The sequence below is a fragment of the Cetorhinus maximus genome, chromosome 22 (assembly GCF_964194155.1).
Source record: "Cetorhinus maximus chromosome 22, sCetMax3.hap1.1, whole genome shotgun sequence".
Classification (NCBI taxonomy): domain Eukaryota; kingdom Metazoa; phylum Chordata; class Chondrichthyes; order Lamniformes; family Cetorhinidae; genus Cetorhinus; species Cetorhinus maximus.
The window spans coordinates 12,018,999-12,044,684 of NC_135900.1; the positions used below are offsets into that span (position 1 = coordinate 12,018,999).

General features: G+C 44.2%; 1 protein-coding gene across 1 annotated transcript in view; it reads left to right on the top strand.

Annotated features, from left to right (window-relative positions):
• Positions 1-25,686, top strand: part of c22h12orf56 (chromosome 22 C12orf56 homolog) — a 77,112-nt gene that overhangs the window by 47,549 nt on the left and 3,877 nt on the right. The window contains exons 11-12 of the mRNA XM_078567808.1: positions 13,150-13,227; positions 18,886-19,064. Coding sequence (XP_078423934.1) covers positions 13,150-13,227; positions 18,886-19,064 — 257 coding nt within the window. The remainder of the gene's footprint in view (positions 1-13,149; positions 13,228-18,885; positions 19,065-25,686) is intronic.

Below are 25,686 nucleotides of genomic sequence, written 5' to 3' on the forward strand. Positions count from 1 at the left end.
GAATCAGGGGACGGTTAGAACAGGAGACCCATTCAGCCCGTTGTGTTCATGATGGCTCCCTGCAAAAGCAACTCGGCCAGCCCCTCTCCTCTCCCTGTCTTTTCCCCGTAGCCCTGTGAGTTTTTTTTCCCTTCAGCTGCTTATCCCATTCCATTTTGAAAGCCACGATTGAATCTGCCTCCATCACACTCTCAGGAAGGACATCCCAGATTCCAACCATTCTCTGCGTTTATAATTTTAAAAAGCTTTTTGCCTTTTGGGTCTTTTGCCAATCACTTTTAAATAGATGTCCTGTGGTTCTTGTCAACAATATTGGAACCATCTCCGAAATGTGAATGTAAATGGATAGGGTTGTGTGTGTGTGTGTGTGTCTATATTATGTATATCATATTTTAGATTTATTTTATTTTATATGTATACACACACATAATATGTTTATATATGCGTGTGCGTGCACATACACACACATACACACAAACCATATATTTTTTCCAGCTTCTGTTGATTTTTTTTTTCTGGTCTCTTACATTCCTGCACAAATGTACTTTTAACTTCAATCCTCCTCAATATTCAGAAAGAAAACTAATTGCAAAGCTTGCTTCTTGGCTTCTCTGCTTAAGTTGGAAGGGCATAAAGCCAGAATACTTAAAATTAGTTGCTGTGGCAACCTAGGCAATAATATCTCTTACTAAGAGAAATGTAATAGACCCTGTACTCTCTCATATAGTCTTTATCCTTATTTGGACAGATATTTGATCTGTCGCATTTAGAAAGGATTAGAATCAGATCTAATTGTAGGAAAATAATAGTCCATTGTTGTTAAAATTGGCTTAAAGACACAAAGTAATAACTGTGTCATCCAACCGCTTCATGATGAAGGATTTTGTTTCAAACTTATGTATGATTCATTGTAATTCAATGAAGAACAACTAGTAACTTTTATTAAAGCTGAAGAATGTTACACACAGCAGTTCAACTTCAGGCTCCCATCTTCAGCACTTTGGCTCGATCAGTCTAGTTCAAACCAGCTGTCTGAATGGAACAGAGCGAGGGTGTCTGTTGGTGGAAAGACTATTAATGATGTTTAAGTTACGTGCCAAGGCCTGATCTGAGCTGTCTACCAAGTGGATTGTGAGTCCTTGCTCCTCTTTATTCCAGTGTCAGCTAGGGTGGCCACCGCAGATTGGATGTATTTTTGTTTTTCTTTTAATCATTTTACCATTACTCTAACCCAAATCTCCTGCCCCTCCCCACGACCTGACATTGGCTGCCCAACATGTCAATCATCATGGTGTCCTGCCTTCTCACAACTAATTGGGAAAGGAACAGACACTATGGGCAGAATTTTCAATGGCCTGTGGAGGTCAGTCTGGACGTTGGGGGGGGGGGGGGACAAAAAGCAGGAGGGAAATCCCATCAGGCTGGCTTCAAGACATTCCGATCTCCATGGGACTCTGCAGGAAGCAGGGCGATGGTAGCACTGGTTACCCAAGCAGGCACAGCAGGTAGCCAATTGAGCCCCTCAGGCTTAATTTAAGGGACTCTACCGACACTGTCTGGAGCTTCCAGCTGGCGTATGGGGTACCCACCGAGCAAGGAGAGCATCTACAAAATGGCGGTGGCCTCCCAATGGCAGGCCGAGTGGCCATTAGATCTGGGGACTCCATTCAGTGGGGACGGTGCTGCACTAATAAACACCACAACTGCATCAGTGCCCTTTACTGTGGGCCACTTTCCCTCCCCTGTGCAATGGCCTTAGCTATTTTGGCCCTCCTTTATAACCCCATCTTATGGGAAATGTAATGTGATCTCATTGAAACAGATGACATTCTTAAGGGGTTTGATGGTGTGAAGGCTGTTTCCAATGGCTGGGGAATTCAGATCATTGTCACAGAGTAAGCAACCGGCCATTTAGGACTGAGATGAGAAGAAATTTCTTCACTCAAAGGGTTGTGAATCTTTGGAATTGTCTACTCGAGGGGGCTGTGGGTGCTCAGCTGATGAACATATTCAAGTATCAATAGATTTTTGGATAATAAGGGAATGAAAGATTCAGGTCTGATCTGACTGAACAACAGAGTAGGCTCAAAGGGCCAAATAGCTTACTCCTGCTCCTATTTTTTTCTTAAATGGCATTGAAACATATTAATGTAAAGAATATCTAGCAGTGGTCACGGTTTATCATTAAAGGTGGTTCTAGACTTTGGCAAAGACCTAGAAAAGAGGCCTGGCTCTAGTCAGAAATTATTGCAGAGCACAGATTAGTCTAAGGATGAGGAAGAAGATTAATTGTAAGCAAGTATCTTGCTTACAGAGACTTCACATTGGAAGAAAGGCCACACAAATTATAAACCTGTTCAGTGCATGCTTATCTTGGTAAAGTGCAAAAATGCTTGAAAGGGACAGCAAACTTGCCGTTCAGATTAATGAGTTCAATGAAGTCAGAATAGGGTGGGACACTGCATACAAATCTGAATATTTAGTTGTAAATGTTAGATACAGCTGAATTTCACTGATTCCAATTTGCTCTCTACCAGCTGGACTGTTTCAGGAGTAAATTAGGATTAGTAGCTAGTTTTAAGTTGGTCCCAACTAAATTTCTAAAGTTCAATTAATGATTGAATAGTGCTTAATGGGCATGTACTGTATTTCTGTGTGACTTGGGTTTATGCAGGTATCAGTTTGTTTATGGGTTCAGAACTATGAAAAATTAACATAATGCAGCAAAAACACACCGTGGGCTAGGTTTTCAAAGTGGGGTCAGGAACCTGATGCCTGAATAAATTCAAAGTCCTGACCCTGCGTCATTAATGCGTCGCTCACGTGACGCTATTTTGAAATGGTAATGCCCTAATTGGGCAGGAGGCGAGCTCGGTGTCCAGCTAGTGGCCCTGAGCATCTCCAGGAGGTGGGAGCTGCCTGCAGAGTGCCAGCAGGAAAGGCAGATGGCAGCCATGTTGGGGCCTGCCACTGGAATATCGAGGACAGAAGGTCGAACGTGTGTGGACCAGCAATTAATGAAAAGGAAAGTGGCCATGCGGCCCAAAAAAAGGGATTGCACAGGATCCAGTGCAAGATCCCCCATGTTTTAAAGGGAGACATGGAAACACGGAAAATAGGAGCAGGAATAGGTCGTTCGGCCTTTTGAGTCTGCTCCGCCATTCAGTATGACCATGGCTGATCCTCTATCTCAACGCCGTACTCCTACGCTCTCCCCATACCCCTTGATACGTTTAGAGCCCAGAAATTTATCTATTTCCTTCTTAAATATATTCAGTGACTTGGCCTACACAGCCTTCTGTGGTAGGGAATTCCACAGGTTCACCACCTTCTGAGTGAAGACGTTTCTCCTCATCTCAGTCCTAAATGGTCTACCCTGTATCCTGAGATTGTGACCCCTTGTTCTAGACACCCACCCCTCCAGCCGGAGGAAATATCATCCCTACATCCAGTCTGTCCATCCCTGTCAGAATTTTATATGTTTCAATGAGATCTCTCATTCTTAACTCCAGTGAATACAGGCCTAGTCAACCCAATCTCTTCTCATACAACAATCCTTCCATCCCAGGAATCAGTCTGGTGAACCTTCACTGCACTCCCTCTATGGCAAGAATATCCTTTCTTAGATAAGGAGACCAAAACTGCACACAATACTCCAGGTGTGGTCTCACCAAGGCCCTGTACAGCTGCAGTAAGACATTCTTGCTCCTGTACTCGAGTCCTCTCACAGTGAAGGCCATCATACCATTTGCCTTCTTAACTGCTTGCTGCACCTACATGCTTGCTTTCAGTGATTGGTGTACAAGGACACTCAGGTCCCTTTGTACATCAATATTTTCCAATCTATCACCATTTAAATAATACTCTGCCATTCTGTTTTTCCCATTGAAGTGGATAACTTCATATAACTTATCCACATTATACGGCATCTGCCATGTATTTGCCCACTCACTCAACCTGTCTAAATCGCCTTGAAGCCTCTTAACACCCTCCTCATTGCTCACATTCCCACCAGGTTTTGTGTTGTCAGCCAACTTGGAAATATTACATTTGGTTCCCTCATCCAAATCATTGATATATATTGTGAATAGCTGGGGCCCCAAGCACTGATCCCAGCGGGACCCCACTAGAAACCGCCTGCCACTCACCGGCCTATAATTCACTGTTTTCTCCCCCCCTCATTTTTTAAATAGTGGGGTTACATTTGCCACCCTCCAATCTGCTGGAGCTGTTCCAGAATCTACAGAATTTTGGAAGATGACAACGAACACGTCCACTATTTCCATGGCCACCTCCTTTAGCACCCTAGGATGTAGATTATTGGGCCCTGGGGATTTATCGGCTCTGAGTCCCATTAATTTATCCGGCACTATTATTTTAGTAATATTAGTTTCCTTCAATTCCTCCTTGGTTCCCTAGTATTTCTGGGAAGTTATTTGTGTCTTCCTCCATGAAGACAGAACTAAAGTAGTTGTTTAATTGCTCTGTCATTTCCTTGCTCTCTATTATAAATTCTCCCGTTTCAGACTGTAAGAGACCTACACTTGCCTTCACTAATCTTTTTCTTTTTGCATACTTATAGAAACTTTTACAGTCTGCTTTTATGTTCCTTGCAAGTTTATTCTCATACTCTTGTTTCCCCTCTTAATCTCTTGGTCCTCCTTTGCTGAATTCTAAACTGCTCCCAATCCTTAGGCTTGCTACTTTTACTAGCAACTTTATATGGCTCCTCTTTGGATCTAATACTATCCTTAATTGCTTTTGTTAGCCATGGTTGGGCCGCTTTTCCTGTTGTGTTTTTGCGCCAGACAGGAATGTGTACCTGTTGCAATGGATACATTCGTTCCTTAAATATTATCCATTGTCTCTCCACCGTCATGCCTTTTAATGAAGTTCCCCAATCTGTCTTAGCCTCATAGCTTCGTAGTTTTTAAGATTTAGGAACCTAGTTTCATATTGGATGGTGGCATAGTGTTAATGTCACCTGATTAGTAATCGAGAGGCCCAGGCTAATGTTCTGGTATGTGGGTTCAAATCGCATCACAGCAGCTGGTGGAATTTAGAATTCAATTAATAAATCTGGAATGTAAGGCTAGTCTCAGTAATGGTGACCATAGAACTATCAGTGTCATAAAAATCCATCTGGTTCGCTAATGTCCTTTATGGAAGGAAATCTGCCATCCTTACCCGGTCTGGCCTACATGTGACTCCAGACCCACAGCAATGTGGTTGACTCTTAACTGCCCTCTGAAATTGTCCAGCTTAGTTCTCAAGGGCAATTAGGGATAAGCAACAAATCACCTTGCCAGTGATGTCCACATCCAACGAAGGAGTTAATTTTTTTAAATGTCGCAGCGTCTTTCATTGTTTAAAAACAAACTTTCAGTTCTCCTCGCGTTGAACCCGACAGCTGTGCACTAATGTTCACCAGAGTGTGTTTGGCTTTACCAAATTCTGCATGGAAAATTGCCCTCCCCGCCTCCTAATGAACTCCTCAAGACCTTAAAGGCCGTTAACTGGAGGCGAGTGGGTTCCTTGTTTTACACCCCCCCCCCACCCCGCACTCTCTTTGAAAAGTTGCCGTGGGTCCCGGAGGCGTTACAATCTCACCATCCCTCCGGGAACATGATATTTAAATCGTGCTCACACCTGATCTCGACCCCGCTGGCTATTGAAAATCTGGCCCCAAGTCCCCACATGTGACCTTTCCAGCCCAACGAACCCTCATTAACACGTTCATTCATTCAAACAGAATTAATTCAGATTTAGTCTCGATGAATTGGTACAAATAGATCTGTGTTCTGCAAAGTACAGATCAATGAGGGATTAAGGGTTATGCAAGAGTTATGGGGGCGTGGGGGGGATGGGGTGGGGCAGACAGGAAATTGGCATTGAGATCACAACCAGATCAGCCATGATCTTATTGAATGGTGGAGCAGGCTCAAAGGACTGAATGGCCTACTCCTACTCCTATGTTCCTATATTCCTATTATTCAACCTATGCAGTAAAGTTTATAATATGTGCAGTGCAAGGCTTAATTGTGTCATAATCAAATGAAATTGTTGTGTTTCTAAGAAAAAAGAACAATTTTTAAATATCTACAGGGAAATGCCGGAAAGTTTTAGTCTTGATGCTTTTTTATTCATCCACGGGATATGGGTGTCTCTGGCTAGGCCAGCATTTATTGCCCATCCCGAATTGCCCCTTGAGAAGGTGGTGGTGAGCTGCCTTCTTGAACCGCTGCAGTCCATGTGGTGTAGGTACGCCCGCAGTGCTGTTAGGAAGGGAGTTCCAGGATTTTGACCCAGTGACAGTGAAGGAATGGTGATATATTTCCAAGTCAGGATGCTGAGTGACTAGGAGAGGACCTTCCAGGAGGTGGTTTTCCCATCTATCTGCTGCCCTTGTCCTCCTAGATGGTAGTGGTCGTGGGTTTGGAAAGTGCTGTCTAAGGAGCCTTGGTGAGTTCCTGCAGTGCATCTTGTAGATGGTGCACACTGTTGCTACTGTGTATTGATGGTGGAGGGAGTGCATGTTTGTGGATGGGGTGTTAATCAAGCAGGCTGCTTTGTCCTGGATGATGTCCAGCTTCCTGAGTGTTGCTGGAGCTGCACTCGTCCAGGTAAGTGGGGAGTATTCCATCACACTCCTGACTTGTGTCTTGTAGATGGTGGACAAGCTTTGGGGAGTCAGGAGGTGAGTTACTCGTCGCAGGATTCCTAGCCTCTGACCTGCTCTTGTAGCTACAATATTTACATGGCTAGTCCAGTTCAGTTTCTGGTCAATAGTAACCCCCAGGATGTTGATAGTGGGGGATTCAGCTATGGTAATGCCATTGAACGTCAAGGGATGATGGTCAGATTCTCTCTTGTTGGAGATGGTCATTGCCTGGCACTTGTGTGGTGCGAACGATACTTGCTACTTATCAGCCCAAACCTGGATATTGTCTTGATGCATTTGGATGTGGACTGCTTCAGTATCTGAGGAGTTGTGAATGGTGCTGAACATTGTGCAACCATCAGTGAACATCCCCACTTCTGGCATTATGATGGAAGGAAGGTCATTGCTGATGAAGCAACTGAAGATGGTTGGGCCGAGGACACTACCCTGAGGAACTCCTGCAGTGATCTCATGGAATGGAGATGATTGATCTCCAACAACCACAACCATGTCTTTTTGGCTAGGTATGACCCCAACCAGTGAAGAGTTTTCCCCCTGGTTCCCATTGACCCCAGTTTTGCTAGGGCTCCTTGATGCCATACTCGGTCAAATGCTGCCTTGATGCCAAGGACAGTCACTCTCACCTCACCTCTGGAGTTCAGCTTCTTTTGTCCATGTTTGAACCCAGGCTGTAATCAGGTCAGGAGCTGAGTGGCCCTGGCAGAATAATCTTCACAGTGTCAAGGCCACAAGGGCGAGGTGGATTGAATTATTACTACTGTTCCCCTCCTCCGCCCGTGACGGTGATTAGTTTTAACTTTTGATTTAATTTGTTTCCCTTTTTGAAATGGGCAGTGGTGTGTTTCCCAAACCCCAGTTAATGAGGCCCAGTGTTAACAATAACCCCACAGCAAACTCCTTAATGTGAAACAAAACCAGGATTTATTAACACATTCAAAACCTGGAGGGATGGATCGTGACATTTCGTCATACTCATGGATATACAAGATAGAAAGACAGAGAAAGAAAGTGGAAGAAGTTACTTAAAAAAAAATGAAAAGGGCATTGGCGTTAATTAAGTAGAGTCCAGTAAGTCAATGTCCAATGATGGTTCTTTCAGATGGTTTTGTCTGGCAGAATTCCCAGTCTTTGTCCTAGGAACTTGGTTGAGGCAGTTAAAGATGTAGCAAAGTATTCTTAGTTCATTCTATAGGCGAAATACAGGATTCTTTCTGGAGATCCGACTTTGAGAGAGACGGAAGTCAGAGGCTGGCCGCTAGCCTGGAGTCCGGTTTGCTCTTCTGAGGTTAAACCACAACAGGATCCAAAGGCTGTATAATTAAAGCAATTCAAACAGCCCACGTCTCGGTCATGTGACAGGGTGGTCTCGGGTTGCACCATCCAGCTAACCAGGCACTTTCGGGACCCTTGTTAAAACCCATTGCATTTTGAGCCGATAACTCAGGAGCCATTAGCACAACGTTGGAGATGAGGAGTCACAAATAGCTTTGCCTTGCCCAGAGCTGGTTGGTGCAGACATCTCGGGCTGTATTTTACGACAGCGGGATTTTACGTTCCCGCCGAAGTCAATGGGGTTTAGAATGTCTCGCCGCGTTTTACAGCCCCCTCCCCCACCGAAACGGGGCCGTGACATTCTGCCCCTCGTCTGCTAGTCCTTTGTGTTGGCTTGGCTGGAATGTTCATTCAGTGCAAGAGGCGTCACACTCCGGGAGTTAGCCTTTGTCCATTTTTAAAAACAGAATTTAAACAAGAGAATACGGAAGAGAAACTCATTTTTAAGATATTTTTCTTTCACGCCTTCGTGGCCTGACACGCCTCTACCCTAGGGAGAAGAAATTCATTTTATTCCATTTTTTAAAAAGCATCTTAAAGGAGAAGAGAAAAAAATTAAAGAGGTATACGTTCATTATCTGATTCACTACTGAAAAAAGAAAACAACACACACAGCTAGCAGGGGGAAATGTCAGTTCCCAGCCGTATTCTCTGGCTGACTCCCTGTCCCATGTGTAAACCCTATGTGAGGAATATATTTAGTCGGTTAAAAGGCTGCAAGATCCAACTTCAGGGTATTGGGGGAGCTTCAGCTGCTCTGGAGCTCAGCTGGATTGGGGTCCAGCATGTGCTGGGTTTCCTCACAATTTGTGGGGCTCAGCTGGTAGGGCTTTTGATGTATTGGTGGGGGCTCTCCCACATCCACACCATGGACTGCCAGTGGGGTACCCTCCAGCTTATCCCTGTGAATGCCTTTAAATTTCCCGAGCAGCATGACCTTATCCGCCCGCGCCCCCACTCCACTGCTCTTGGGTGAGGGTTGCTGATTGGGTAATTGAGATTCTGGGGTCTGACAGCCTGACAGCAAGGGGTTCAACTGGGGAAGCCCCCTGTCCCTCCTTCTCGCCTGACCTCACCTGGCCACCCTCAGATGTGTCCATCCTCTGGTAGACACTCACCTGTTGACTGGGCTCTGGGTTCAATTTGGTCCTAACTGCACCTGAACTCCCCTTGTGGCAGTCCCAAGGGTGGTGGGAGTTTCAGGGTTACTGCCTTTCCCTGACCTGTTACCTTGGGAAGGGATTGGTTCCCAACCCTGTCCCATTTTGTTTGGGACACTATCGCCCTCCGGTGGCTGTCTAGCTCCTGCTGCACAGCCCTGCAGCCCATCAACTAGGTGAGGCAGCCCCCTCACCATCTGCATGTGTACTTGGGACCTTCCCTGTTCTCCCTCTTTAAGGTTGGAAAGATGGTGTGGGCTGGCCAGACCTCCTGCTCATCCCACAGGGGTACACTCTTTTTCTCTTTTTAAATCGTTCTGTCTGGTTTGGGACCTTTTTTGCATCCCCTGTTCTGTCCCCTATCTTTGGGGATATCCTCCATCACAGGGGTTGGGCTAGCTTCGCCTGCTGTGCCTTGCGGCTCTTCAACTGGGTGGGGCAGTTTCTTCACCAGCTCGGGACGTGCTTGGGAACCTCCTAAGTCTGCCTCCAAATTCGGAAAGGCGGGTTCGGGTAGCCAGACGCCCCCCTGCTCGCCCAGGTACAGGCTCCTTTTGTGTTAAAGCTGGGCAAGTCCTCACCAACTGAGTATCTATTTGGGGACTTACCTGACATCCCTTTTCTAAAATTGAAAAGAAGGTTTCAGACCGGCCAGACCTCCTGCTCGTCCAGGAGCGATACGGGCTCCCTCCTTTTTAAATTTACTGGCTGGTCTGGGGACTTCGTGCCCCTATTTATCCCTGGGGAGAAGGGTTCTGCTAGCTCCTCTTTGGCTGCATCTCCTCCAACCTTTGCTACTCCCATCCCAGCCTTTTTACTTCCACCTGGCTCCTCAGCTGAGACCTGCCCACCCTTTTTGGATGCCTGGAAGTTAACTGCAACCCTTGCTCTGTCTTTTGGGTGGTGGCCAACATGGGCTTGCCCTCGGGGTAAGGACCCCCCCCCCCCCGCCCCCCAATGTGTTTACTGTAGGGGTGGGCCAGCCCCTATTCGGCCCCATGTCCTCTGGGACACCCTGACTCACGTGGGGCTGGCTAGCTTTTACTGCTCTGCCATGTGGCTCTTTGACTGTGTGAGGCAGCTCCCTCACGGTCAGTTTTGGCCAGTCTGGGAGTGGCCCTGGTCCCTGTTTAAATTAGCAAAGGAGACATTGGCCAATTCGGTCTCTGGCTCGCTCCCTTCGTCTCTTTTGAAACGCGTTTTCCCGACCCCTTTGAGTTTCACTGGCCCAGTCTCCGCCTTTTTAAATCCAGGTGGCTTTCCTTGAGCCACTTTAATATTCCTGATGGGCTCTTTCACCCCCCCTCCGCCCCACCACTCTGCATGGGCCTCTGAACTTTTCTCAGCCCCTGAACTTTTCTCAGCCTTCTGCCACACTGCAGAGTTTTGCTGAAACTGTTGGGGGTTGGCCAGCCTTTCTGGAATGTTCTGCCTCCTCGGGGCGAAGAGCTTGGGACTTCGCCAAGTCATTTCCTCATCATATAGCTAATTCCCTCTGTCACCTATCCATGTCCTTTTGGAATCCCCTCTGCTTTCTTTGAGCTTTTAATTTAATCTCCAGCCTCTCTTGCTGGTGAGCCCATTCTCTCTCTCTCTTGTGCTCTTTCCTGGTCTCCTCTTTTCCAGCTCTAACAGCAGTTTTGTGGCTCGGGTAATTATCTGGAATGCAGGTCTCCAATCCATTTTTGGTTCTGATTCTTCTATCCATTCTGGATAGGGGACTGAGGTCTAAATTCTTCAAAAGTATCTGGAGTACCTCAGGGCTTTTTGGCCTCAGGAGGAGCATTTACCTGTGTTTTCCCGGGCCACGAATCTCAATCCTTCCTGATTTAGGGAGGCTAAAGCTTCATTAGTTAGTACTTCCTTTTCCATTCCCGCCTTTATAGTATAATTTACCGTGTTGCCCTAATGTGAGATCAAAAGAATTTGCTGCGGGATGTGTATTTCTCTTGCATGTGATTTCAGCCACTGAATGTTTCCTCTTTGGCTCCCGATTGGTTTCTTTCAGTGTCCGATTTAGGCTCATTTTCAAATCTGGACTCTGGTCAGAGTTTTGTGCACTTTGGTCAAATTTTGGCTCATTCAAATGACCAATCCCGGACATGAGCTTCCAATTCCATTACGGACACCGAGGGCCAGAGATGGATTGAATTATTATTACCGTTCCCTTCTTCTGCCCGTGACCGTGATTTAGTTTTAATTTCCAATTTAATTTGTTTCCCTTTCCTTTGTTGAACTGGGCCAAGGTGTGTTTCCAAAAACCCTAGTTTGAGGTCCAGTGTTAACAGTAACCCCACAGCCAATTTTTAAGGTGAAACAAAACTAGGATTTATTAACACATTCAAAACCCAGGGATTGGATCGTGACATACATTCACACTCTCGATAACACGAGGTAGAAAAGCAGAGAAAGAAAGGGAAAGAAGTTACAAATTGTGAGTTACTTATTTTGAAAAAAAAAATCGAAAAGGTATTGGCATTAATTCATGTGAGTAGAGTCCGGTAAGCCAATATCCAATGATAGTTCTTTCAGATGGTTTTGTCTGGCAGAATTCCTGGTCTTTGTCCTTGGAACTCGGTTGAGGCAGTTGAAGACGCAGCAAAGTATTCTCGTGTTCTGGGAATTAGTTCATTCTGTAGACGAAATACAGGATTCTTTCTGGAGATCCAACTTTAAGAGAGACAGATGTCAGAGGCTGGCTGTTAGCCTGGAGTCCAGCTCTCTCATCTGAGGTTAAACCACAACTGAAAGACAGAATCCAAAAGCTGTACGATTAAAGCAATTCACCAGCTCAAGTCTCGGTCATGTGACAGGGCAGTTGCAGGTTGAGCCATTCAGCTAACAATGCACTTTCAGGACCCTTGTAATAACACCCATTGTATTTTGAGCAGATAACTGTGGAACCATTAGCACAACATTGGAGACGAGGGATCACAATAAATTTGCCTTTGCCCAGAGCTGGTGGGTGCAGACGTCTCATCTGCTAGTCCTTTGTGTTGGCTTGGCTGGAACGTTCATACAATGCAAGGGGTTGTCACACTCTGGGAGATTGAGTTAGCCTTTGTTCGTTTTTCAAAACAGAATTTAAACAAAAGAATATGGAAGAGAGACAACTTTTTAAGATTTTTTTACTTCATGCCTTCTCAGGATGAGTGCAAAAGTATATTTTGTAGATCAGATTATGGGGTTAAACTGATTTTTGTTTGTATACATTGACTTCTCAACACAAGTGGCCGTGGGACCTTAAATTCCAATAATTGTTGGCTGTCTTTAAGACAACTAGTGAATGAGTTGCTTGATTGCTAGCTGAATGGTCGCTGAGCAGGGGACACTGATTTAAGACAAAAGAACGGGAGGTGACACGAGCAAAAAACTATTTTTACTAAACGAGTGGTTAGGATTTGGGATGCATCGCCTGATAGGAAACAGATTTAGCAGAAGCTTTCAAAATGGAAGTAGGATAAATCCTTGATGGTGAAAAAAATTGCAGGAATATGAGAAAAGAGAGGGGCGGTGGCACTAAATGGATTGGTCTTCCAAAGAGCCGACACAGACTCAGTGGGCCGAATGGCCTCCTTTTGTCTTTTACAATTCTGCAAAAGCACTTTTAAGCCCCACTGATGGGTAGATTCCAGGTTGATCTTTTGCCTTGGTTTGAGTGAGCTAACTCGCAATGGCAACAGCTGGCACCACAGTTGGCCTTGGGCTGGCAATGGGAAAACAGGTAAGGTTCCTTCTTGTCTGCTGTCCTGTAACTTGCGCTGGTACAGATCAGACACAGAAGTAATCATTTGGACCAGATACTGGAGGATCACCCGTGGATCTAAATCTGAACGGGAATCAATGCCCTTCAAGGAGAAGGTGGAAAGAAAATGGAGAAGATCATAACTTTTGTTTCTCATTCTCATTCTCAAAAATAATGCATTTAGGAACAGGATAAACTCCATTCTCTTAACTTTGTAATAACCCTTACAGGGAAACTGGGGATCGTCCTTGGGGAACTTGATGACGGTTGGATGGCTGATGGTTGCTCTGCAAAAACTTCCTTCCATGGTAAGCATTGCTGGCTGTTTACCATAACCTTCAGCGACACTAATCCCTCCAGGGTGGCATGGGTCGAATTAGCGACCAACACTATATTCGCAATGGACGTTCTGAGCAGGTATGATTCAAATAAAATGCTGAGCTTAGTGAATCACTAAGGGAGCTTACAGGGGCTGCAACATGTCTGATTTATGGCAGCTTCTCCTATAAATTATATCCGTGTAATGCACAAAATAATAAAACTTGGGAATTTAAATCAGGGCATCTTCTCCTGAGGCTGTCATTTTTTGAGAGAAATTGTGTTTTCATCATAGTAAGACATAGTAATAGAGATATTTTGATATTAGCATTCTATCTTTATTTCCTACTTTACTGCTGTGCTGTACTCCAACATCTTCCATCTCATACTCTCCCCCACGCACACTCATACACTCCGCATACCCTCCTAAGCCCCTCATACACATTCTTCCCCACACTCTTCCCTCCTAAAAACAATGGAGGTTCAAATGCCAAGAAGGCTAATGGAGTGCTGGCCCTTATATCTAGAGGACTAGAATACAAAGGGATAGAAGTCGTGCTTGAGACATACAAAGCCCAGGTTAGACCACACCTGGAGTCCTGTGAGCTGTTCTGGGCACCAAACCTGAGTAAGGACAAATGCGAAATACTGCGGATGCTGGAAATCTGAAACAAAAACAGAAAATACTGGGAAAAGCTCAGCAGGTCTGACAGCATCAGTGGAGAGAGAAACACTTGACGTTTAGAGTCTGTATGACTCTTCTTCAGAGCTTTTCTTTTCTCAGTAAGGACATATTGGTCTTGAAGGAAGTGAATCATAGATTTACCAGATTGATACCTGGACTCTGAGGGTTAAATTATGAGGAGAGATCACGCAAACTAGGGTTATATTGCCTGGAATTTAAAAGATTGAGGGATGATTTGATCGATGTTTTCAAAATATTAAGGGAAACTGAAAGGGTGCACAGAGGGAAACCACATATGCAGGTTACTAAGTATAGGTTGGGAAGTATAGGACTAGAGGACATGGTCTAAAAATTAGAGCCAAACCTAAGAAGTTTGGAACTCTCTTCCACAGACGATAATCGATGCAAGATCGGTTATAATTTTCAAATTTGAGGTTGATAGATTTTTGTTATCCATGGGGCACAGGAGGGTATGTGAAGTTGGATAGCAAACCAGCCATCATCTCACTGAAAGGTGGAACAGGCTCAAGGGGCCGAATAGCCTCATCCTGCTCCTATTTTCTTCCCCCGCACCCACTGCCACATTCCCTCCCATTTCCTCTCCCTTATTATTGTCAACCCCAAGCCAATTGCTGAAGTATTAAACCAGACACTAATGCCTTTCCTAATAATAGGTTTATTCACAGAATGCAGTATGACATATGTCTGCTTCCTCCTCACCAGCCCAGTGTCCCAGCAGTCTCCCTTCATACTCTTTTGAGTACCGGTGAGAAGATAAGCTAATTAACCAATAAAGAAGAGCCAATTAAACCAATTTAAAGGGCACTGTAACTAAAATGAAATTTTACATAATGAAATGTCGTTTTGGGGGCTGATCATGCACTCCAGTCCCTGTGGTGCCCACTGGTCATAGAAATCTCTTTTTATACTCTTTTGAGTTGATCAATTAACCAAATAGCTGATTTTTAATAAACCGAATGATAGCCGCTAAGGGGCACTGTAACTAAGGAAAAGAATTAAAGGAACCTTTACCAAATTAAATCGGAATATCATTTTGTGGGGTGAGGAAGCACTCTCTGGGGGAGAATTCTTCCTATGGCGGGCGGGAGCGGGCGTGGAGCCGATCGCCACCCGCGATCGGCTGCACGCCGCCATTTTACGCAGGCCGGGCCAATTAAGGTGCTTCCTGTGCGGGCAGGGGGAGGAGGGAGAGTCAGGATCTGCGCTCTTCCGCCCATGCGCACGAAAGAGCGCAGCAATCTCTCTGAGGCTCGGCGCTGCCTCAGGGAGATTGAATAGATTGTAAAACATTTAAATAAATGAAATATAAATTTATTTAAACATGTCCCAGCTCATGTGACAAGTGTCACATGAACTGGGACATGTTTGTGAAGTTTGGAAAATTTACTTATTTATTTCATATAAGCTTCAGGAAACCTCATCCCGCCCGTGGATGAGGTTTCCTGAAAAACGCGAAGGCCACTTGGGCTCTTCGCCTGCCCGCCAACCTTAAGGTTGGACAGGCAACGTTCTTAACTTGTTTAACTACGCCTAACGGAAGATTCGTTCAGAAGTCTCTCTTCTTACCCTTTTGAGTAAGATCAGATTAACAAATCGGCAAATTAACAAACTAAATTAAGGTGATAGCTACCTACAGGGGCAAAGGACACTTTATTGAATCAAAACAAAATGTAGTTTTTGGGGCTGATGAAGCCCCTCCAAACCCCATGGTGCCCACTGGTCACAGGAAGCCTCAAGCATGCCAGTGGACACCACGTGTCCTTTCAAAGGACACCTGGCTGCGAATGTAGCCACGGAAGAGGGGCAGGAAGAAGTCTCTCTTTATAAGTGCTCTAAGTACTAAAGATAATCAGGTGAAGGACATTATTTAATTAACAATATAATTGACATGCCATTAACAACCCACTGCTTCCAGTTCTAGAAAGAATCTGTTGAAATGTAAATTGTTCTTCATTTCTGTCGGACTTTCTCTCTGATTTTCTTTTGCTCTCTCCTCATTTCCTACTTTTCATTTCCTACTCTGCTTTTATGCTTTTCATCTTTGGTTTTATCTCTTCTCTCTTCCCTGCCCTTTCATTTCCTGTGTCATTTGCACTGCACTGTAGGGAGTACCCTGATTAAGGAGGCTGGAAATTATCCCTTGACAGGCATAAAAATCAATGTAAACCAAAAAAGAAGAATTGTCTCTATCACTCACTCCTAATGGCATGAGTGTCAAATAATTCTCTCGAGTGTGTTTCATGTGCAGGCTAAGAAAATAAATGATCCTGCAGCAAATCAACACCAGCACATTTCTGCTGGGACAAGGAGTTTATAATTGGTACAGAGTGCTGTGAATTGGGAAGATTTCTTCCGAGGACATTATCTTCCTCGGGGCTAATTGGAGTTCCTGTCTAGCCTTTGCCAAAGTAGCGGCGGGAGACTAAGGGAAGTGTTGAGAGAAATTCAGGTCTACCCCCTTCTACCAACACCCATCTTGTCTCCTTGGCCCTAGTGATGCCCTGACAAAGTACATGTGAGTCCCATTAACCATATGGTAATGATGGCAGGTTTCAAATGCCATGCAGATAGAGTGTCATGTACGAGGGAATTTTTTCAGTCCCCAAACATTTTCAAGTGTTCCATTGCTCTCCTGGCTGATCTCCCACGTTCTACCTGCCCTCCTTAAACTTGAGCTCACTCAAGAATCTGCTATCCATGTCTTGTTTCACACCAAGTTCCATTCACCTATCACCTCAACGCTGAACTACATTGGTTCATTGAGATAAAAACAAAAAACTACTGCGGATGCTGGAAATCCAAAACAGTTCTGCTGAAGGGTCATGAGGACACGAAATGTCAACTCTTTTCTTCTCCGCTGATGCTGCCAGACCTGCTGAGTTTTTCCAGGTAATTCTGTTTTTGTTTTACATTGGTTCATTGTCTGGCAGTGCCTCAATCTTAAAAATTTCCATCTTTGTTTTCAAATCCCTCCATGGCCTCGTCCCTCCCTATCTCTGAACTTCTTCAGCCCCACAACCCTTTACAATCCTCAATCCTCTTGAGCATCCCTAGTTCTAATCACTAAATTCTGGAATTCCACCCCTAAACCTCTCTACCTGTCTCTCTCATGCTGTGAGACACTCCTTATCTCTATTGAGTAAGCTTTTGGTTGCCTGTCCTAATATCTCCTTATCCTCAAATATCATTCAAACATGCCCTTGTGAATTGGCTTGAAACATTTTACTACATGAAAGGCGTTATATAAACAGAAGTTATTGTTGTTTAATTAGTATTTTGGAGTAAAGGGATTGCATTGTAAATGTAAATATTATGTAGCTGGACATTAGGAGGCAAAAGCTGATTTTGAAAAGGGCTATTGTGTTTTGTTTTTTCGCTGAAGAATGTACTCATATGAAACAAAAGCATTTGCTTGAGCAAACTGTTGGTAGCATCCTTGAGTCCACACAAGGATGTGGGTTCAAGTCCCACTCCAGGACTTGAACACGACAATCAAGGCTCACACTCCAGTGCAGGGCTGAGGGAGCTGACAACTTGTCCATCAAGCTGCGTCACACTTTGAGTCACAACGTCTTAATGATGAAGCAGAAAAAGAGGGAAATCCTGAACTCAGGATTGCGCTACCTCGTGGGATGATCTGCCCCATGTGCCAATAGATCTGCAGGCTATGAATCGGCCTGTTCAGTCACATGAAGTCCCATGGCAGAAACCTTTTTTAAAAATTCATTCATGGGATGGGGGTGTCGCTGGCTAGGCCAGCATTTAGTGCCCACAAACCAAGTGGCTTGCTAGGCCATTTAATAGTCAACCACATTGCTGTGGGTCTGGAGTCACATGTAGGCCAGACCAGGTATAGATGGCAGATTTCCTTCCCTAAAGGACATTAGTGAACCAGATGGGTTTTTACAACACTTGACAATGGTTTCACGGCCATCGTTAGACTTTTAATTCCAGATTTTTTACTGAATACAAATTTCACTATCTGCCTTGGTCAGGTTTGAACCTGGGTCCCCAGAGCATTTCCTTGGGTCTCTGGATTATTGGTCCAGTGACAATACCACTACACTACCACCTCCTCGCGACCCTAAAAGTAGACGTCCTCCTCGAATCAAGGAACAGCCGACGACTGAAGGAGTGCTGCATTGTCGGAGGTGCCGTCTTTCAGATGAGACTTCAAATTGAGGCCCCCCTCCGCCTTCTCATGCGGACATAAAGATCTTATGGCATTATTTTGAAGGAGAGCAGGGGAGTTAACCCTGGTGGCTTGTAAAATATTTATCCCTCAGTCGACATCACAAAAATATAATTATCTGGCCAGTAACACATTGCTGTTTGTGGGAGCTTGCTGTGCCCAAATCGGCTAGCACGCTTCCTACATTACAACAGTGACTACAGTTCAAAAACACCTCGTTGGCTGTAAAGTGCATTGGGACGTCTGGCGGCGCTATATAAATGCAAATCTTTCCTTTTAATGTATCTTTAAATGTGCCTTTGCAGTTCTGACACAGCCTTGGGAATGATTCGTCTGACTCACTGTCATCAAGCTCAGTGATCGGGGAAGGAAGGGAGAGAGAGAAATGTCAAAAGGCATCAAAATATTGAGAAATTATAAAAGAACATGCTATGAGTATTGAGCTTGTTGGATGGGTCATATTTACAATGAGTTTTAATAATTAAAACCAGCTAATAAACAATCCATAATATAGGTTGTAAAGCAGTTACTGGCCTTGATGAACAAGTAGACTTTATAAGCAATTTTAGATGATAGTTCTGAAAAATCACTAATAATGTATATATTTGTCATAAATGTATATATTTGTTGGTATGCATAAGTTTCTATTACAATGTATATTTCCATTATAATGCATGTATTTCTGCTATGCTGTGAATATATTTCTGCTGTATACATGATATAAATGTATTTATTATATTTCTGTTTCAGTTGCCTTTCATTGACCATATGATGAAACACATCATTAAGATGGTGCTACCTCCAGTCTATATCATGAGCCCCACTCAGGCGTTGCTTCTTTTCCAACAATTCTATATCCTGAACACCTGCATCCAGTATGGCAGCAAGTTAGCAGAGCATATCAGGAGTAAATACAGCGAGGAGTTCAGGTAAGGAAAGGGCACAGCTTGTCTCCCTATTCAGCACATGGTCTATGGGGCTGAAATTCCTCGTTGGGTGCGCTCTAGGAAAACTGCTCATGATTACCAACCAACAAAATCTCTTGTTGCGTGTTTTAAAACCACATCGTCCTATTAATGGGCCTTTCATTAAAACAGTCTTCCAGTTGACCTTTGGAAATAGGAATTTAATTTCCACTCTGTTATGGTAACAGTCTATCAATGAGCAGCATCATAAAATCTTATAACGAACCAGGAAACCATTTGGCTCATTTGAAAAAAAGTTATCCAGTTAGTCCCTTCCCCCTGCTCTTTCCCACATCGACCTGCAAATGCTTCATTTTCACGTTGTTTCTCCTGTTTCCTTTGGAAGACACTATTGAATTTATTTTCACCGTTCATGGGATGTCGGCAAGGCCAGCCTTTGTTAGCCCACCCCTAACTGAGTGGCTTGCTAGGCCATTTCAGTGGTCAGTGAAGAGTCAGCCACATTGATATGGGTCTGAAGTCACATATAGGCCTGACTGAGTATGATTGATAGGTTTCCTTCCCCAAAGAACATCAACAACAACAACTTAAATTTATGTGGCACCTTTTAATGCAACAAAACGTCCCAAGGCACTCACAGGAACATGTTAAAAGAAAATATGACACAGGGCCACGTGAGGAGATATTAGGTCAGATGACCTAAAGCTTGGTCAAAGAGGATTTAGGGAATGTTCTAAAGGAGGAAAGTAAGGTAGAGAGTTGGAGTGATTTAGGGAGGGAATTCCAGAGCTTAGGGCCTAGTAACTGAAGACACAGCCACCAATGGTGGAGCAATTAAAATCGGACGTTCTCAAGAAGCCACAATTAGAGGAGTGCAGATGTCTCAAGAGGGATGGGGAGGCTGGAGGAGATTACAGAGATAGGGAGGGGCGAGGCCATGGAGGGATTTGAAAATATGGATGCAAATTTAAAAATCAAGGTGTGGCTTGACTGGGAGCCAATGTAGGTCAGTGAGCACAGGGTGACAGGTGAACAGGACTTGGTGCAAGTTAAGCCCCATGAACCAGATGAGTTTTTATGGTGTTATGGTTAGTTACCCATACTAGCCTTTTGTTCCAGATTTATGCAATTAACTGAATTTAAATTCCCCTAGCTGCCGTGGTGGGATTTGAACTCATGTCTTCAGATCATTAGCCCAGACCTTTGGATTACTAGTTCAGTAACAGAGGCCAGAATTTTCCCATCGGTGATTTGGGGGCGGGGCCTGCTCGCCGACGGGAAAATGACGCAGGATTATGTCAGGAGGAACCCCCCACGTCATCCCAGTCCATTTAAATATTCAGGAAGGCGGGCGGACAGCGAAATCAGCTGTCCGCCCGCCGACCTGTCAATGGCCAATTGAGGCCATTGACAGAGTAATTAAGATAATTAAAGGCCCTGCCCGTCCAACCTTAAGGCAGACAGGCAGGCCAGGAGCCCCAGCGGGTTTCTGAAAAAACATGAAACCTCAACCACTGGCGGGATGAGGTTTCATGTCCGTTTTCAAAAACTTCAATGAATTTTATGTGATATTTATTAACATGTCCCATCTCGTGTGACATTGTCACATGAGGGGGACATGTTAATAATTTTTTAATTTTTCCATTTTTAAAGTTTCTTAGACTGTCAGTAATCTCCCTGAGACAGCACTTAGTCTCAGGAAGTAGTGCGCTCTTTCGTGCGCATGCGTGACAGTGCGCACTTTGACAGATGGGGAATCCCTCCTCTCTCTCCCCCCCTCCCCCCCCACCCCAGCACAGGAAGTCAAAATGGCGGCGGGGCCCTGTTTCGGCGGCGGAGTTCGGCTGCCCGGCCACCGCCGAGCCGGTGGGGCCCGCCCACCGAGGGCAAAATTCTGCCCATAACTACAATGCTACCATACTTGTTGAATCTGTTTCCACCACCCTTTCAGACAGTGTATTCCAGATCAGCAGAACTCACAGCGTTTAAAAGAAAATCCTCAACTCACATCTGATTTTGTTTTCCCAATTACTTCCAATCTGTGTTCTCTAGTAAATGCAACAACTTGCATTATATCACACCTTTAACATAGTAAAAAAACCCCAAGGTTGCTCACGAGAGGGTTGTCAGATAAAATTTGACACAAACTACATAAGGAGGTAGTGGGACAAGACAAAGAGGTAGTTTTAGGAGCGTCTTAAAGGAAGAAAGTGATGTGGAGAGGCAGAGAGGCTTAGGGAGGGAATTCCAGAGCCCAGGCAGCCAGGGGTGGAACAATTAAAATTGGGAATGCTCAAGAGACCAGAATTGGAGGATTTAAAGACATGACCTTAAATACAGCAAACAACCCCTCTGACCTGAAAATGTCATTTTACAGATGTGGAGGACATTCCTTCAGATCTTAATTATTTTGGGGGGGATTTAAAAAAGAATTGATTTTTCATATAAACGACATAGATGACTATGTGGGGGGTAGGATTAGTAAGTTTGCGGATGACACAAAGATTGGCCGGGTGGTTAACAGTGAGGTTGAGTGTCTTGAGCTACAGGAAGATATAGACGGGATGGTCAAATGGGCAGCTAAGTGGCAGATGGAATTTAACCCTGAAAAGTGTGAGGTGATACACTTTGGAAGGAGTAATTTGACAAGGAAGTATTCAATGAACGGCATGACACTAGGAAGTTCTGAGGAACAAATGGACCTTGGCGTGTGTGTCCATAGATCTCTGAAGGCAGAGGGGTGCGTTAGTGGTGTGGTGAAAAAGGCATATGGGACACTTGCCTTTATCAATCGAGACATAGATTACAAAAGTAGGGAGGTCATGTTGGAGTTGTATAGAACCTTGGTGAGGCCACAGCTGGAGTTCTGTGTGCAGTTCTGGTCGCCACATTATAGGAAGGATGTGATTGCACTGGAGGGGGTGCAGAAGAGATTCACCAGGATGTTGCCTGGGATGAAACATTTAAGTTATGAAGAGAGGTTGGATAGACTTGGGTTGTTTTCGTTGGAGCAGAGAAGACTGAGGGGCGGCCTGATCGAGGTGTACAAGATTATGAGGGGCATGGACAGGGTGGATAGGGAGCAGCTGTTCCCCTTAGTTGAAGGGTCAGTTACAAGGGGGCATAAGTTCAAGGTGAGGGGCAGGAGGTTTAGGGGGGATGTGAGGAAAAACTTTTTTACCCAGAGGGTGGTGACAGTCTGGAATGCGCTGCCTGGGAGGGTGGTGGAGGTAGGTTGCCTCACATCCTTTAAAAAGTACCTGGATGAGCACTTGGCACCTCATAACATTCAAGGCTATGGGCCAAGTGCTGGTAAATGGGATTAGGTAGGTAGGTCAGGTGTTCCTCATGTGTCGGTGCGGACTCGATGGGCCGAAGGGCCTCTTTTGCACTGTGTGATTCTGAGATTCTTTTATTTTCTGTCTTTCATCTCTTTCTCTTAATCCCATTTTACTTGCCCTCTCTTTATTCAGCTTTCTGTATATACTTTTACATTAAATTAAATAGTCGAATTTATATTTCACGGCTTAGATTCTGCATTCTTAGATACTTCCGTCTGATTGGTTGAAGAGCCAACCCTGTTGCTTGCCCAGTTCACACACACCGCGGATCCCCGGTGGACCCCACTGACAGGAAGTCCCCACTGAAAACCCACAAAAAGTCTGGGCACCTGGAAACAAACGCTGTCCCATCACCAGTGACCACAAAATCCTGGCTAATCATTTTATATGACAGTTAAACAGATATTATTTTCTGGTAGAAGAACAGAAAGTGCTGAAAAAACTCAGCAGGCCTGGCAGAATCTGTGGAAAGAGAAACAAGGTCGATAAACTTTCAGCAGAACTGTAAAATGTTAGAGATGTAACAGTTTTTTTTAAAGCAACTACAGAAGCAGGGAAAGCGGGGTGGGGGGAAGAGTAGGAAAGAACAAAAGGGCATGGTGGGGTAGTGCTATTGTCACGACTAGTATTCCGGAAGACCCAGGGTAATTCTCTGTGGGCCCGGGGTTCAAATCCCACCACAGCAGATGGTGAAATTTGAATTCAATAAAAATCTGGTATTATAAGTCTGATGATAAACAACAAAATCATTACCGATTGTCGTAAAAACCCATCTGGTTCACTAATGCCCTGTAGGGAAGGAGATCTGCTGCTGTTACCTGGTCTGGCCTACATATGACTCCAGACCCACAGTTGACTCTTAGATGCGCTCTGAACAAGGGCAGTTAGAGATGGGCAATAAATGCTGGCCTAGCCAGTGATGCCCACATCCCGTGAATGAATTTTTTTTTTAAAAAGGGAAGGCCTGTGATAGGATGGAAGGCAAGAGAGATTAACCGACAAAAGAGTTGATGGCGCATGGCAAAAAGGGACGATAATGAAACAAGCACAGGGTTCGGAAGAGGTGTAAATGGCAACAGCAGAATCATTACCAACAGCTGCTGTCTTAAAAAAAAAATGGAAGCCGTGGCTATGATTTGAAATTGTTATACTCGATATTGAGTCTGGAAGGCTCCAACATGTGTTGTTATCATTTACAACTCCTTTAGACCCCTCTTTACTTGTCCTGTTCCCTCCATCATCCCTTTTGTCATTTAATCTCTCCTGCCTTCCATCCCAGACCTTTTGTTCCTACCTTTCCCTCTCCGGCTCTTTCCCCTGCCTTTGTACTTTCTTAAAACTTGTAACGTATGTAGCCTTTTCCAATTCTGATGAAAGGTCTTCTACCTGAAACTCTGCTTCTCTCTCCAAAGATGCTGCTGAGTATTTCCAGCATCTGCCGTGTTGCCTTTGCATTATTTTCCGGTAACTTGCCGATGTACTACAGAATGTCAGGAACTAGACTTGTATCCAGTGTGATTGCATTTTGATGTTTTAATTGAGTTGATCACGTGTCTCTGTGCAAACATCCCACCTGATGCTAGGGCAATTACTGTTTATTACCAATGCAAAGTCAGTTTGGAAATGCTGTGGCTATTAGGTGCAACAAAATCAATATTTGTTGGATCTTAAGTCTATTGGTAAGAACTCAAAGGATTTGGTGTTTATAAGCCCAATCGTTAGTGATCATGACATGATGGAAAGCAAGCAATAAAGACAAATGTCATGTTAATTTATAGTATAGATGCATTTAAGGGGAAGCTAGACAAGCATATGAGGGAGAAGGGAATAGAGGATTACTATGGTAACTTTAGATGAGGAAAGATGGGAGGAGGCTCAAGTGGAACTGGCGTGTAAACTGGTTAAGTCAAATGATCTGTTTCTGTTGTTATGATATGGCAGGTGGTATCTGCCAAGCTGACCAAATCCATAAGGGAAACTAGGCCACGCTATCCCAAAGATATTACAATTTGTATTTATTACGAGAAGGCTTGTACACTGAAGTCAGAAGTAATGAGTCCACTACCACCTTTAAAGATTTTAAAGATTAAATTAAAACATTTATTGACAAAAGAAGAAAAAAAAAACTTAAACACACACGATTACAGTTCTAACAGTTCTCAAACTTTCTACTTAACCAGACTCCCAGCTATACATCCCCTTTAAGGCAACAGTCCAAATAGATTCCAGATATATAAAGTCATCCAATAATTTTACCACAAGCACCCACTGGACAATGGACTTCCAAAGGCTTTTAACATTGGTAACTGGAACAGCAAACTTCTGCAGGGCGGCTTTTTCCCCCAAAGTCTGTTTCACACAGTCATCTTTCAAGATTGCACACGGCCATACCTCACACAGCCTTCCATCCTTATTTAAATATATTTCTCCCTTTTTGATCTGTAAATCCCATTGTTTCACTTGTCTTTAGAAGTTACTTTCCCCAGAATAAAAAAATCTTTCATGTTCTCATTACGGCCAGCACTTTTGGGAAAAATCAACCTTCCTTTATTTATCTTGCCAGTTGTAAACATTCTCCATGTCCCTTTGAAAATCAAACACTTCTCTAAAAAATGCAAATTTCATTCACACCGTATCTGCTGACCTGACCCTAGCTTTACTCATCTCCATTTCAAACGCCTGTTTTACACCTCACTTCTTTGATAATTTAAACCTTGCAATCTAATTGTCTCTAGTTTAACTAAACTGGCCACACACACACACAACCGCACACACATGAGCCTGCTTTAAAATATTCTCCAATAATATTAGGAAAAAGATGATAGTTCCTTGACACTGTGCTGTGTATCCTATGTAAAGCTTACATAGAAAGTGGCTTTTTCTATCAAACTGGAAGATATTGATTATGAATTATTGCTGCTTATCAAAGAAGAAAATTGCCTAGGGAATTATAATATTGTTGAACATGTATATTTTTAATCTATCTTTCTGCCCCTGATCTTTCTTCGAAACAGCGATTGATGCTAGAGTGTTGTTCCTTAGATACTGGCAGCTCTCCAGCCCCTCTACCTGATTGTATCTGGACAGACTGTCAGCAGGCTTTTGGTGCAAGATATCGCAACCAGTGCTCTTGTCAGCCTCATCTGATATCCACACAGATGCACTTTCTGGCTGATTTTTCTCACACTCTGCCTTCCGCCCAATTCTCTAGTCCAGAAATACTGCTGCCAGTTGTGTTAAGTCTTGCTTTTCTGAAAAAAAAAACATCCTTAGGATATGGGGTG